Consider the following 13,374-nt stretch of genomic DNA (forward strand, 5'->3'; position numbering starts at 1 on the left):
CCACCCCGCTCCATTCTGCTTGATGCACACGGGCCTTCTCATTACGGCAAATTGCAAACGCGCAGCAGAGGGGGGACGGAACACTTATAAAACAGCCAGCGGAGCCAGCCTGGAGCGAAATGTTTATGCCGAAATGGCAGGCGTCTCCCAAACTGCTGACACGTGCCAGTTGCTTTAGGTTTCTGATACAAAAACGCCATCTTTTGCAAAGCTGGTCAGCAGAGAGAGGAAAACGAGTTTGGCTTATGGGCTCAGCTGTATAAACGCCCTGTGCACCATGACCTCCCCTGCGCCGCCCGCCCCCCCCAACCACACCCACTTCAGGAGGTAGATTTTTTTTTGAAAAGGAGGTGACATGCTGTCACAGTTTCCTGTGCACAGTTTCCAGAGAACACCAGGGGGACTGGACACCCACAATGGAGGCTCTCTCGGACAGGAGAGAGAAAGCATGGGTGCATAAAGGACGCCCGAAACCATGGGTATCAGCTTAAAGAAGAGGAGAGGGAATACGGATGGGGAAGAGACCTGGGGGGGAGGGTCTTTATTAAGGCACATGCGACCTAGCTCCTTGTCCCGGGGTAAGACTGGATATGGGCCTTGCCCCCTTCGCTGTGCAGGATGGGCTGGTGTTTGGTACTCACTCATAGCATATAAACGAGATATTCTTCTCCTGAAACCCATCCAATCAAAACCTCTCAGTTACAAAAAAAAAAAAAAAAAAAAAAAAAAATCCGCTTTAGTAACGTAAACGGGACTTGCCAACTAATGCCACGTGGCAAAGAGAAAGCCAGGCCGTTCTGCCTGCTACTATCAACACCGGTTTCCCACATGCCTGTGCCCTTCTCAGAAGACTGACGCACGGCCAGGCCAGCGGACGCTACCTTCACGGGGAAGATTTCCTGTCCGAATCCATCCAGGCGCTCCACTTCGTTGATGTACAGAAGCTCAGCCTCGGCTGGCAGGATTCCACTGCGGTCAAGAGGCACGGAAGGAGGAAACGGTTAAGGGAGATCCTGCCCTCCCCATGGCACATTCCAGAGCTGGGGTTTAGCTGCAGTTCTGGGAAGAGCAATCACCACCCACCCAACCGTGAGGGCAGGTGCATTACGTGATGCATTAACATAGTCCCCAGGAGTCTGTATTCACCAGGGACTAGTAAGAGGAAGGTGAAGTATGCAGTGAAGAGCCGCAGCCCCTGTAAAGCCTAAATCACTATTCCAGACATCCCTAAGAATAATGCTGCTTGCTTCAAAAAAAAGCTTTTCTCCCACCTGGGGGGAAAAATCACAGCTATTAAAAAGGAAAAAGGAAAAAAACAATAAAAAGTTTATGAGGCCCTGGCTGGTTTGGCTCAGTGGATAGAGCATCAGCCTGCAGAATGAAGGGTCCCAGGTTCAATTCCAGCCAAGGGCACATGCCTGGGTTGCGGGCTTTATCCCCAGTGGGGGATATGCAGGAGGCAGCCAATCGATGATTCTCTCCCATCGTTGATATTTCTATCTCTCTTTCCCTCTCCCTTCCTCTCTGAAATCAATAAAGATATCTTTTTTTAAAAAAGTTTATGAGGATGGCATTTTGGGAGCCAAGCGGCCAAGAGGAGAGACCCTAGAACCCCTGCCTGGGTCCTCTGAGGTCGGAGAGAAGGACACGGTTTCCATCGTTCCCAAAGCGCCCCAAGCACTCAGGACCTACTCACTTTAAAAGGCGCCCTCCTCTTCCCTGTGATGTTGACTTTCCCACCCAAAGGAGCTCTCTTCCGTCTTCACTCCTAGTATGGCCAGCACCAGGCTTCCCAGGCCGGGCAACAGGTTTGTTTTTTGTTTGTTTTTTTTAGGAAGGCTCCAGAGAGGAACTCTCCAGGCCACCAACTTCACGTCTATGCAGGCTTGCTGGCATGGAAGCAAAGGTGTGGGGGGGGGGGGGGAAGGAGCGGGGAGCCCGGGGGGCTCAGTGGCTGAGCATCGACCTGTGAACCAGGAGTTCACTGGTTCTACTCCCTGTTAGAGCACATGCCTGGCCTCAGTAGGAGCGTGCAGGAGGCAGCGGATCAATGATTCCCTCTCATCATCGATGTTTCTATCTCTCTCTCCCTCTCCCTTACTTTCTGAAATCAAATATATTTTTTGAAAAAAAGGAGAAAGAGATAAGAAAACAAAGGGGAGGGAGGGGGGAAGAGAGAGGGGGGGAGGAAGAGAGGGAGGGAGGACAAGTAGCCCAGTCTACACACACCTCTGGGAGCAGAGCTGACTCAGGCTGGAAGACATAAAACTTGTGGACTCTGGCCAGGGGTGGGGTAGGGGCCAAAAGCCTCCTGCCGTGGACAGGACAGCGGCTGGCACTGGGCCCAGCCGGCAGCCTCCTGCCTTACCTGTGGGCTTTGTGCTCTTGGGCCACCTTCTGTGTCAGCTCCTCCAGAACAGCCTCTTCCAGGGCCAAATCCTATGAAAACAGACGGCAGCAAAGGTCATTTAGCATCCTGCTTCCAGCGTCTCCAGACGTCCTCATTCGCCTCCCTTCTCCCATCTCCCCTCTACTGCTTCCCACTCAAAGTTGTAGTTTTCAGGACTGGGGGTTCCTGATTACTTTTCTAACGTTCTCTCCATTATAACTTAGACTATTTTAAGGCTCATTTAGGGTTGCCACGTAAACGCTGTAGAGTCCAGGAATAGCTCTTTTTTCATTAATGTTCTTCTTTCCTACCAGACTCACTTTTATTAAAAACTAGAGGCCTGGTGCATGACATTCATGCATTGGAGGCAGGGGGGCGGGGGTGGGGGAGTCCCTCAGCCTGGCCTGCACCTTCTCGCACTCCGGGACTTCGAGTGCAGCATCGAGGCAGGAGCCTCTCCCACCTCCGTGGCAGCACTAGGAGCAGCGGGCCCTATGGGAGCGCACTGACCACCAGGGGGCAGCTCTTGTGTTGAGCATCTGTGCCCTGGTGGTCAGTGCACGTCATAGCGACCAGTCATTTCAGTCTATTTGCATATTAGGGTTTTATTATATAGGATGCTTTCTAAGTATTTACATGTTTTTAACCAAGGCAGATGAGTGTCCAGGCCATCATCCCATCAAAAGCTGAGCTAGGAAAGGACTGTGCCTGGCCTTTCTGTCCACCACCACCAGCAGCAAACCAAGTCAGAGCCACCTGCTCATCCCGAAGTTCCCTGATGGAGCCTTGGGAGCCAAAGAGGCCAGGACAGCTAACATGCCTCAAGGGAACTCTGGAAGATAACAACTGAGCAGCCGACCAGCTGGTATCCCAGCTAGGGTCCCGACCTACTGAAACCCAGACCCCTAGGACGGGTGGTGAGCCAGCTCCCATGGGATTAGAGCCGATTACTCACATCTCTCCCAGCTCCCCTCCAACGCTGGAGGGAGCATTTACAGGGCTTGTTAAACATTCACCAGCGACGCCTTGTCTGTGATGGAGAGATGAAGTCTGGAGGAGTAAATCCCAGACAGGGAGCCCAGGGCAATCGGTTCCTGAGACACCTACAGGCAGTGAGTGATTCTAGAGCTTGTGGGGTCTAAGGAGGCTCAAGTGGTGGGGCCTGGGGAGGCTCAAGCTATGGGGCCAGCTGCCTCCACCCTTCCCAGCACCGAGGAGGGCACAGATGCGCACCACTCCCCTCTGGGCTCCAGAGGGGGCGTCAGAAGGGGCCCTGGGCTGTGTGATCTAGTGAGGCCCTCTGGGGCTCCTGCAAATACTGGGGGTGGGGGTTTGTGGGCGATGTTTAGGCAGAAAACCTCCCTGATTCTAATATACCACTTACATAAAGATCACCTCCAACTTAATAACTCTGCATCAATGAAACACTAACCCCAAAAAGGTACCCCTCAAAACTATCTCAAATGATGAAAGTGCCACAACCCAGCATTTTCAGAGCTGAGGCATGGCAGCATGACCATCTCCTGGAAATTCTTTAGCTCTGCAGATGCTCGTGAGAAACCCCAGAGAAGGGAAGTTCTTATTTTTCATGTGTTAACTGGTTAATTTACTGTTTCCTGTTTAGCCATCCACTGAATTGGCTCCAGACTAGGGTAAGCAACAAGGCTCCACATTTCCAGTTTTACGCTGTGGAAACACAAAGACACCACATGGCTTAGCTTTAGCTGTGTGTGTGCATCTGGGCATTGAGCGGCAGGAGCAGCCCCATCCTAATTTTGGAAAGCTAGTAAGAGGCATGAGGCAAGAGAATAAAATAAAGAAAGATTAAGTGAAGATCAAAAAGGGCTCCATTGAACCTCCGCTTCCTTCTTTGAAAGAAGGGCACGTCCACAGGTACCCTCCGCTATTGTGCTCACTCAACGGCCTCCGCCTGGGCCCCGGCCTCCCTGAGGGGTGGGCCCGCAGCAATGACAAATGGCCGCGTGCATGCCCGTACACAGCCGCACACCTGTGGAGCGCCCTTGTGTACTTAACTTTGTTCTTTTCTCCACTGCAGAAATGCCATTTGACAAATTCGGTGACTCTCTCAGATCAAACACAGCCATTCATCCCATCTGCCCTCCCCCACCAAAAGGAATGCATTCTTCGCTTTGAAAGCTCTGGTGGAACCAAGCGGGAAGTTTACAACCTGCCGTGGCTCCCCATGGCCTGCTCAATTAGGTCAACACCTGGGCCTGGCATTCAGGCCACTTCCCTGGGACCCAGCCTGCCCTCCCAGGCCTCCTCTCCCAAGGGCTCAGGGCGCAGGCAAACCCCACTTTTACATCTCCGCTCGCACGGGGGCCGACCCTTCCTGGGAGAACCAGCCTGGCCCATCACATCGCATCACATCCTGGGAAAGGTCCCACCGGCCTTCAGGAGCCCTCTCGGCCATCACTCCCGTGGCAGGGCCTCCACATTCCCCGGCTGGATGTCAGCTTTTCCTCCTCTGGGCCACCTCTCCCGCTCTGTGTCTCTCATGGAGCCCTCGCCTCGTCTGCCTACGACTTCCTTACAGTGATTTAAACCCATCGCGTGCCCTGACTATGGCTGATAACTGCAGCCTAACTTCTCCTAAAACCTTTGTCACCAGACACCCGGCTTTCTCCCCGATGCCACAACCAGTGAGAAGCCAAGTTCTCCCCGTTTTACTTCTAAAATCTCTCCCTTGCTTTACTTTCTTGGTTTTATCTTCACTGCCCACACCTAATCCCTATCTCTTGCCAGGAACACAACAGGTTCTCATCTGACCTGCTCCCACGAACGGTCTCGCTGGTCTACACCAGCAGCTCTCCAATTCGGGGTCTGCAGCCCCTGGATGGAGCCCACACGGTCTCATTCCTCAGATGCTTCGGTCTCACCTGCCACCTTCAGGTCCCCTCCTGCACCCCTGCGTGACAGTCCGACTGGCCAGCTGACTCTGGCCCACCTGCCTCTGCTCCTTGTCTCTGTCTAGGCCATTCCTTGCTCCCCTCCTCTCTGCAATCCTGCCGGTCCCTTAAGATGCAGCTCATGCAGCCCTCTCTGCCCACATAAAACCCTGATGTACTTCAATACACTTGACTTTGCCTTTGGATTTTGCAAACTCCTGATTGACTCAACTGCTCTGTCTGCCTGAGAACAGGCACTGTTTCTTGTATACCTTCATCCCCAGGGGTTAGTTACCCAGGTCAGTGCTTTGGGCCAAACAGTGAATCCGAACAGTCAGTGTTGACTGATTATGATTTCCACTCAGAGCCACAACGTGGGACTGGGCAGAGACCCTCACTAGCAGGGCTCTCCTGCGGTCTTAATCCTGCCTTGTTAAAACTCTTCTCATTTATCCCGAAGCTTCCAAAAAACAAACCATCAAAAATTCCCCAGCGATGAAAACCTAGCCTCCCCCTAATGTGACCCAGGAACAGACATTTTATTTCACAACTCATTCAATGAGCTGGTATGAGCACAGGCCAAAGGCCAGACGACAGTGGACAAGACAGAGAGGGTTCCAGGTTGAGGACCATGGAGCTGACATTCTAGCTGGAGACAGAGATGGGGGGGGGGGGGAGGAGAGGGAGAGGAGGAGGGGAGAGGGATGGAAGGAGAGGGAGAGGGAGAGGGAGAGGGAGAGGGAGAGGAGAGGGAGAGGGAGAGGGAGAGGGAGAGGGAGAGGGAGAGGGAGAGGAGAGGGAGAGGAGAGGGAGAGGGGAGGGAGGGGAGAGGGAGAGGGAGGGGGAGGGGGGGAGGGGGGAGGGGAGGAGGAAGAGGAGGGGAGGGATGGAAGAAGAGGGAGAGGGAGAAGCCATTCAGATACTGAGATCTCTGAAGTACACACACCAAAGGTGATCTAGCAGGATGTGGCTTGTGGCTGAAGTGCATCACGCAGGTGGTCAGGGACAAAAAAGTCCTGTCTAAGGAGGAGGTGCTTCAATCAAGACCCGAATGACAAGTCACAGGAATATCAGGCAGAGCATTCCAGGCAGAGGGACCCACGTACACCGATCTGGTTTGGGAGTGAGTTCCATGTGTCCAGGAAGGCAGAGGCTATGGCATCGGCAGTAGCAGTGGCGGCACTGGCAGGTAGTGGTGATGGCTGTGTGTGTGTGGGGGGGGAGGGCAGGGAGAGGGGGCAGAGAAGTGCCTTGAGGAGGCGGGAAGAGGCATCTTTCCTTTTTCATCGCTTTATAAATCTTGTCCGTACTCCATACATTCATGGACTCTCCTCCCCAGGAAATGAGTGTGTGTCAAATAGCATGAGATTCCCAAAGGAAAGAATTAAACATCCAAAGAAGGTAGAAAATTAATTGCGAAAAAGGACATTACACTTACCATAGGAAATAGCACATATTCTCTGAGGAAATCTTGAGAATCAAACTGGTTATAGTCTCCAAAATCAGCTGAAAAGAAGAGAAGGGGGAAGAGGGATAATTTCACTTTTTATATGAAATGAAAGATGGAAGAAAACAGGATGCACGTATCACCACATTTATTCTTCCCGCATCATCCTATTTCTGCACCATTATGGGAAAAAAATGGTGCCGAGATGTGCTTGATACTGTTGCTACGTTTACCCAGCAATACTGGGAATGCCAGCGTGTGCGCACTGCTTGGCGATTTTCTAGAAAGAATGGGAAAATTTGAAAGTGGTTCTTAAGCTATTTTAAAACTTACACCCAAACCTATATTTATCTTCTAGTTAAATATGCATCAACACAGCCCGTCAGAATATGTGCCAAGGGGACTTTCTAACGCAGGGTTCGTTTGGGCAACTGAAGAGCCAAGCCCATCTCTAGCTCCTCATACACATTTGCAGCTGGAAATTCCCACCGTAAATCACCCTTGGCAGGCACCCTTGCAAATCCTGACACCTCCTACTAAGCATCTTCACAGGCTGCAAGATGCCAAAAATTCTGTTTTGTTCTGTTTTCATCTCACGGTGCTATGTCTGAGCCCATGCAAAAGGCACACAGTGAGCCTGTATCACAGATCTATAAACCTCTCACTTCTAGTCCCACCTACTCTCCAAAAAAAAACCAAAACAGAATGAAAGCAGCATGAAATTTTCTTTCATGTAAAAGATTTAACATCAGGTACTAATGGATGCAGGTAACTTCAAGGTAACAAGAGACAGAGAACGCCAGGATCCACACAGAAGGTCAGGGGAGAAGCACTGCCCAGAAGGGGTGGGTGGGAGGGAAGAGCTCACAGAACTTGTAAGCATATCTACATAACCCATGGACACAGACAATAGTGTGGCGAAGGCCTGGGGCGGGGGGGCTGGGGTGGCTAGAAGGGGTCAATGAGGGGAAAAGAGGAGGCTATGTAATACTTTCAACAATAAAGATCTTTTAATAAAAATTAGAATCCTATGATTCTAAATTTAAAAAAAGAATAAATCTATAAGTCCCTTGCTTCTAATTCCACTTACTCTCCAAAAAAAAAGAAAAAGAAAAAAAGAATCAAAGCAGCATGAAATGTAATTTCACGTAAAAGATTTAGCATCAGGTAGAAGTGGAGTAGGTCACTGTAAGGTAACAAGAGACAGAGAAGGCCAGCGGAGAGGCACTGCCCAGAAGGGGCAGGTGGGTGGGAAGAGATCAACCACAGAACTTGCAAGCATATGTGCATAACCCATGGACACAGACAACAGTGTGGTGAAGGCCTGGGGTGGGGGCAGGCTAGAAGGGGCCAATGGGGGAAAGGAGGACACAGAGGAGAAGCACTGCCCAGACACGTAACGATTACAACCACGGGAGGCCTCCAGGAAGAGCAAAGACCACGTGCTCTGCCTGTGTTCACGTTTGGCCATCAGTGATCGTATTTCATGCTGACATATCTCTACCGATGTGTCTTTCTAACTGCCCAGTCAGGCTCTCAGGAAAGTGATTTACAAACATTACACCCAGAGCAGCTTTCATCAGAAGGAAGAGGAGCCAAGGAGAAGGTTCACCAACTTCCTTCAGCCTAAAAGCTATCACCAGGGCCTTCACGAACCCAGGATGCCCGCAATGAGCCCAGTGACTGAAGAATGAGAGGAGGGGCCCTAGCTGGTTTGGCTCAGTGGACAGAGCATCAGCCCATGGATTGAAGGGTCCTGGGTTCGGTTCCAGTCAAGGGCACATACCTTGGTTGGAGGCTTGAACCCCGGCCTTGGCTGGGGCATGTGTGGGAGGTAGCCAATCAATGTGTCTCTCTCACATCAATGTTTCTCTCTCTCTGTGTCTCTCCCCCTCCCTTCCACTCTCTCTAAAAAAATCAATGGAAACATATCCTCAGGTGAGGATTAACAACAACATTAAAGAGTAAGAGAGATGAAAATAAAGGGGAGAAAATTAACAGAAAGGAAAGCTTTTTAAAGGAGAAAGAATGAATGTGAAGATGAGGCACATACTGGACCTTCTCTCTCTTCTCCCTGTGAAGGGTGTCTTTTTCCATTATTTCGTGATTTCCTGTTATAGCCACTGATTTTTCTGTTACACTGTTCTGGGCACTGTTCCTTCCTTTTCCGGTCTTTAAGTGGAGAGATGGGATACAGCATGTCCTCTGTCCTTCCATCCACAGGGTAACAATTGTACAGCCAACAGACACCACTAACCTGCTACCACCCCGAAGGAAAGAGGTCAAGGGAAGGCTGCCTCTGTAGACATTTCAGAGCCCAAAAGATTCAACTGCAGTTCAGAGTTTGGGATGGGAAGTCCCGTTCACAGCTTCTAAAATAACAGCCCACACAGCAAGGATGGGCAGGCTTACATTTGGACGTTAAATGATTTTAAAGTAAATGACTGAAAGGAAAACACATTTCTCTCCAAAAATTGTATCTTTATCTTGTGGTGGTGGTTTTTTCAATCCTTACCCTGAGGATATTTTTCCATTGATTTTTAGAGAGAGTGGGAGAGAGAGAGAGAGAGAGAGAGAGAGAGACAGAAATATCGATTGATGTGGGAGAAACACATCGATTGGTTGCCTCCTACACACACCCCTACCAGGGCCCAGGCTGGGAGAAGTCTGCAACCGAGGTACATGCCCTTGACCAGAATCGAACCCAGGACCTTTCAGTACGCAGGCCGATGCTCTATCCAATGAGCCAAACTGGCTAGGGCTGTATCTTGTGTTTAATATGACTCAAGATAATTAAGCTATTACTCAATAATGAGTAGAAATACATGTAAAAAAATTATGTAACATCTGTTATATAAACATATGTAAAAAAAATTTGTAACAACTTAGAGATGATAAAAAAATAGCTCTCTGATAAATTTAAGTGGGACAGGTCGAAAGATAAATTTAGTCCCATACACGTTTGCAGTTTCATATTACAGCTGTGCATTTTCAATTTCTCTCTTTAACTGTAAAGGAATACATTAGACTATGCCGTTTAAAGCTCTCACACTTGAAACGGATGTGGAAGTCACACAGCCATCGCATTGAGCCACAAAATATGACCACATTGGGCAGTGGAATGATTCTGAGAAAATGTTCCACAAACCCTGAAATGCAGCTTTAATTAAAGGCAGGATGAAAGCTGCTATTCTTTCATAAAAACACTGAGATTATACAAGCAGTAGCCATTTGCCTACAGCCCTGAGAGAGCCACCATCCTGCCACAAAAATCACTTTCTCTGAATCTTTAACTTACGCTATCACAAAATGAAAAGGGAGCATTCCTAAGGGATCGTAAAGTAAATTTCACTTTTCCCTCCCAGAGGCCGGCGACATCATAATCAAACAGACTGTGGGATTTCACACGCCGGTCCGCACCGTCTCTTACCTTGCACAGCTAAGCCGGCCAGCCGAATCACCTGTTCCAGCGTGCACCGCAATCGCCCCTCGAGCACGTCTTTTTTGACTTGCAGGTAATACTGATACCTGGTTCGTGGGAACAGAGAAACAAATAACCTTAAAAAACACATACTTGGAATATATTCCCGTAACATCGGTGTCTCCAGATATCAAACCCTGTGTTCCCAGCAAGATACGCAGGTGATGCTAACAGAGGTCAGCGCTCTGAAAGATGGGAAGTGACCCCTGCCTGTGTATCTTTGTTTGATGTGGCAGGTGCCACACCCCGTTCATTCTGAGGTTGAGAGCCTTCTCATCAAACCAGCCCATTGTGGGCCAGCAGCACGAACCACTGATAAGGGCCAGTTCCTCACAACAGAGACCGCAAGTGAAATCTGCGCTTCCACACCTGGGCGCCCGCAGCCACACAGCTGCCAGAACACATTCCACAGTGTGCTTCCTGAAAAGGTTCTGGAAACACACGATTTGTTTGAAGTCAAAAGTTTGGGTAGGGTGGATCACAAAGAGGCCAAATATTTGGAATTCTGCGAGTGGACGGGGTAAAACTCTTGGGAGCTAGGCTCGCCCGACATGTCTGTGACTCATAAAAATCGAATCGAATGCAACACTGAGCCTCCCAACCCCAAGTACATCCTCAAAGCAGCCAACTGTAGACGGACAGAATGTGTCCATACACAACCTCAGACCTCAGGCCAGACTACTGTTCTCAGCAGCGAATCCCGGCATTGTTTCCTCGCCAGTAAAACTGCACTCTCAGAATTACCCAAACACTTAGAAATCTCCTCACCCCAAACCTGTTTTTTTTCCAGGACCCCACTTCCTTCGACCATACTCTTAAGACACAGTCACATCCACAACAGTCAGTCTCCTCCAGCATTACTTCCTGGCAAACCTTTCAACCTTTCTGTTCCTGGTAACCATAACTCTTCCTCTTACCGTTGGCACGTTGGTTAACGCAAGTCTGCAGCGACCCAAACCCTAACGCCTTTGGAGAGAGGCAGTCAGAACTGAGAGCTAATTATCGCTGGCCCAGCTTGACATGGATAATCTTACATCGTGACCAAATGCCTGTTGGAGGGAATAACCAGGCTGCCCGCCCACTGCAGTGTCATCTCTATTGCTTCTTTCCTCTTGAAAGACAGGAAAAAGACAACCATGCCAGTCTCTGGTGGGAAAAAACTATACTCAAATCAGAAGAACCACCTTTAAAAATCCTTTTTAGTCAAACTCAACACATAGCCCTGGCCGGTGTGGCTCAGTTGGTTGGGTGTTGTCCTGTGCACTGAGGGGTTGCCAGTTCCATTCCTGGTCAGGGCACGTGCCTGGGTTGCAGCTTGATCCCCAGTCGGGGGCGGGGAGGGTGTGTGTGTGTGCAGGAGGTGGCTGATCCATATCATGCTCTCATATTGATATTTCTCTCTAAAAATTAATTTTAAAAGTATTTTTAAAAAATACATAATAGAAAAACAACCTATTTTTCCTATTTCCATTCTATCTCTCAGCTAAAATATTCATAATCTTTTTACAGGATCCACTCTCAGAAGGACTCTTTTACGTCCAGTCCACATCTAAATCCGCTCACGTATATCCCTAAGCACTTCCTGTGTGTATACGTGGGCTAGAAGCCAGGGCACATCCTGGAGAGGTCTGAGACAGGGATGCGCATCATCTCCTGGCCAAGCCCCTCACCTTTCTCCTTCTAGAGCCCTATTAAGGGCTCGATTTTTAAGAACCAACAAGTAAAACATTTTAAAAGGTGCTATCCTGGCATTATCTGCCATCGCTAGAGCCTTTTTACACTTCACCTCGGAGATGAAAATGATCGGCTGATACCGCTGGGAATAGACCACCAACTAATGAACCCATAGGATCCAGCAAAACAATACATCTAGTGTTCTCACCCTGCTGATCCCAAATTCCTTCTTCAACGATCACTTCTATAATGCACAAGCAAGTTCCATGACAGAACCATCCCATCCCAGGCAACAGTGAATGCCGCCTACTCACTAGCAAGGAACACCAGGATCGCTCCTGGTCCTGTAGGTTGGATGGAGGTTGTGGGATACAAAGCCGGGGAGCTCAAGAGTGCAGCACCCTGTCCTGGAAGTTGCCTAGACTACAGACTACGAGAGGAGCCGGGCAGCATTCACGATACGGTGCGATTACCCCACGACCTTGGGAATATCACTACAGGAGATTGCAGAAGTGAGAATGGAATTTGGACCCCCTTGGAAACCATCTGCCACATTTTTGCTCAAAAAGGTACTTTGATCAAATACAATAATTCAGACTAAAGTAGAGAATATGAGCTGAAATTCTATTTCTAGCGTGCTTGGCTTTTGCTTACTTTTGATCAGCAGCTCCATTCTAACAGCAGTAAAATATAAGAGCGGATCCTATTTTGGAAACATGCAATTTCATGGAAGTAAACTCCACCCTGTCACAGCTCTGGGTGGAGGGGAAAAGAAAAAAACCTGGTCCTCGTGCCAGGAAAGTCAGTGTTTGCCAACTTTCCAAAGGGACCCTCTTTAAAACTCAAGTTCGCAAGGAAAACTTGTTCCTATTGAAAGACCTGGAAGTCATCTGACTGCTGAGGTCCAAGCAGGGGTTTGAAGCTAGGACTCTGCCTTCCCTCTAAGAATTGGGGAACACCATGATGCCTGTTGAATAAAGGCAACATTTCTACTTTCAAAGTTTCTTGTTTTGTTCTTACTCTAAAGAGGAGATTAATTTCTGGAGGGAATGCAGGTTTCTGTGGGTGAGACAGAAAAGCCTTCGACAGCTGGTGCTGACATTACAACTGGAACTGGACGGTTTCTATGAACCAGTCTCCAAAGACCCATCTACCTGGACCATTTCTATCCAATCAAGAAATTAAGTGTCTTTTCTGTGTTCCTTCCTCCCCCTATGATTTTGAAAAGGCAATTTTTAAACTTCAGGTGAAGTCAATAGAGCATTCCGTCCACGTGACAGTGGTATCAAAAGGCTTCCAAATTCCACTCCCTCGCATCGCCCTCAACATTTGCAGTTGTACTGCTGGGATCTGCAGTCTCTCTTTTTAATTCGCACGTGAGGAATTTAGCTAAGTACTTACACAACCACGGTTTACTTGCAGGTCTGTTAATACTTCTCGGGCTGAGAAATTGCATGTGGTGTCCTGAAAGGTT

General features: G+C 49.1%; 1 protein-coding gene across 11 annotated transcripts in view; it reads right to left on the reverse strand.

The window, feature by feature from the left end:
- PTPN14 (protein tyrosine phosphatase non-receptor type 14) overlaps nt 1-13,374 on the reverse strand; it is a 149,699-nt gene that overhangs the window by 38,177 nt on the left and 98,148 nt on the right. For all 11 annotated transcript variants that reach the window (XM_036342258.1, XM_036342259.1, XM_036342263.1 and 8 more), the window contains 4 exons: nt 10,176-10,273; nt 6,737-6,804; nt 2,369-2,439; nt 882-969 (listed from right to left, as the gene is read on the reverse strand). In XM_036342258.1, coding sequence (XP_036198151.1) covers nt 882-969; nt 2,369-2,439; nt 6,737-6,804; nt 10,176-10,273 — 325 coding nt within the window. The remainder of the gene's footprint in view (nt 1-881; nt 970-2,368; nt 2,440-6,736; nt 6,805-10,175; nt 10,274-13,374) is intronic.

Source organism: Myotis myotis, unplaced genomic scaffold (assembly GCF_014108235.1).
Source record: "Myotis myotis isolate mMyoMyo1 unplaced genomic scaffold, mMyoMyo1.p scaffold_m19_p_18, whole genome shotgun sequence".
NCBI classification, from domain to species: domain Eukaryota; kingdom Metazoa; phylum Chordata; class Mammalia; order Chiroptera; family Vespertilionidae; genus Myotis; species Myotis myotis.